General features: G+C 32.1%; 1 protein-coding gene across 1 annotated transcript in view; it reads left to right on the top strand.

The window, feature by feature from the left end:
* Nucleotides 1-1003, top strand: part of CPED1 (cadherin like and PC-esterase domain containing 1) — a 276366-nt gene that overhangs the window by 133082 nt on the left and 142281 nt on the right. The window contains exon 9 of the mRNA XM_023513225.1: nucleotides 409-576. Coding sequence (XP_023368993.1) covers nucleotides 409-576 — 168 coding nt within the window. The remainder of the gene's footprint in view (nucleotides 1-408; nucleotides 577-1003) is intronic.

Genomic DNA, 1003 nt, shown 5'->3' with positions numbered 1-1003 from the left:
AGTTATTTCTTTATTACTTTGCACACTTCTAGTAGTTTGCTTTATAACTTCTTAAATGTTCTGAAAAAATGGTCTGTATTATCTTCCAGGAACATATTATATAGTAGTCAGTCAGTTTATACTGTTCTAAAAGAATTGTATCTTTAATTGTATTTTTTCTTTTTTTATTCAATCATAACTGTGTACCTTAATGCAACCATGGGGTACAGTGTGGTGTTTTCATATACAATGTGAAATATTTTTAAAGAACATTCATTACTCACATTTATAAAACTGTTGACCTCCAACAAGACCACTAGGTGTCAGTTCTGATCTACAATCCAGCACCAAATAAATCACGTCTTAGAAGTAATTCCACTTTAAAGGACGTTCAATGAAAATATTTGCTGTGTTTTTCTTCTTTCCAAGGTACATGAGCATTTACACTTTCAAGATAACAATAATATGGAGTTTGAGGACCAAAATGTAGAAGAATTCCTTTTGAAAGATACTTTCAGTTTTCTTTTCTCTAATGAATCATCACTTTCCGTGTTTTCTGAGATATTTCAGAGACTTTTTAGATCCGATGTGTCTAAGGTAAGCACATAGTTGTGTACCGACAAGTATTTTTCCAAGTCGTTCATGAGAGGTTAGCATTCTTTATTGTTCAGTTAAGCACCTTGAAAATTCATTTGATTAACTGGTATCTGCGATAGCTCAATTCTTTTCGGACCTGAGGACCAATATTATTTTTACGTCAACTAAGTTTGTGAGCGAGTGATTATGATGAACGTATGGGTTGAAAATGAAGTAAAATAGTTCACAAATTCCTAAAGAATGTTTGTGAATATGACGAATGATACCTATTATAGATTATAGATTACTTTAAAAAGAACATTAATATTCTTTAGACGCAGTTTAGAATAGCAGTGAATGCTTCCAATTGATGCCAGGAGACTTGCATTAAGACATAATTGTTTTTAAACTTTCACAGCTGTCGACATGTTTGGGTAGATGTGGGTGA

The sequence above is a fragment of the Otolemur garnettii genome, unplaced genomic scaffold (assembly GCF_000181295.1).
Source record: "Otolemur garnettii isolate 467f Iridium unplaced genomic scaffold, OtoGar3 scaffold00037, whole genome shotgun sequence".
NCBI classification, from domain to species: domain Eukaryota; kingdom Metazoa; phylum Chordata; class Mammalia; order Primates; family Galagidae; genus Otolemur; species Otolemur garnettii.
The sequence above is the reverse complement of the archived record's forward strand: the minus strand, read 5'-3'. Positions and strand labels throughout refer to the sequence as shown.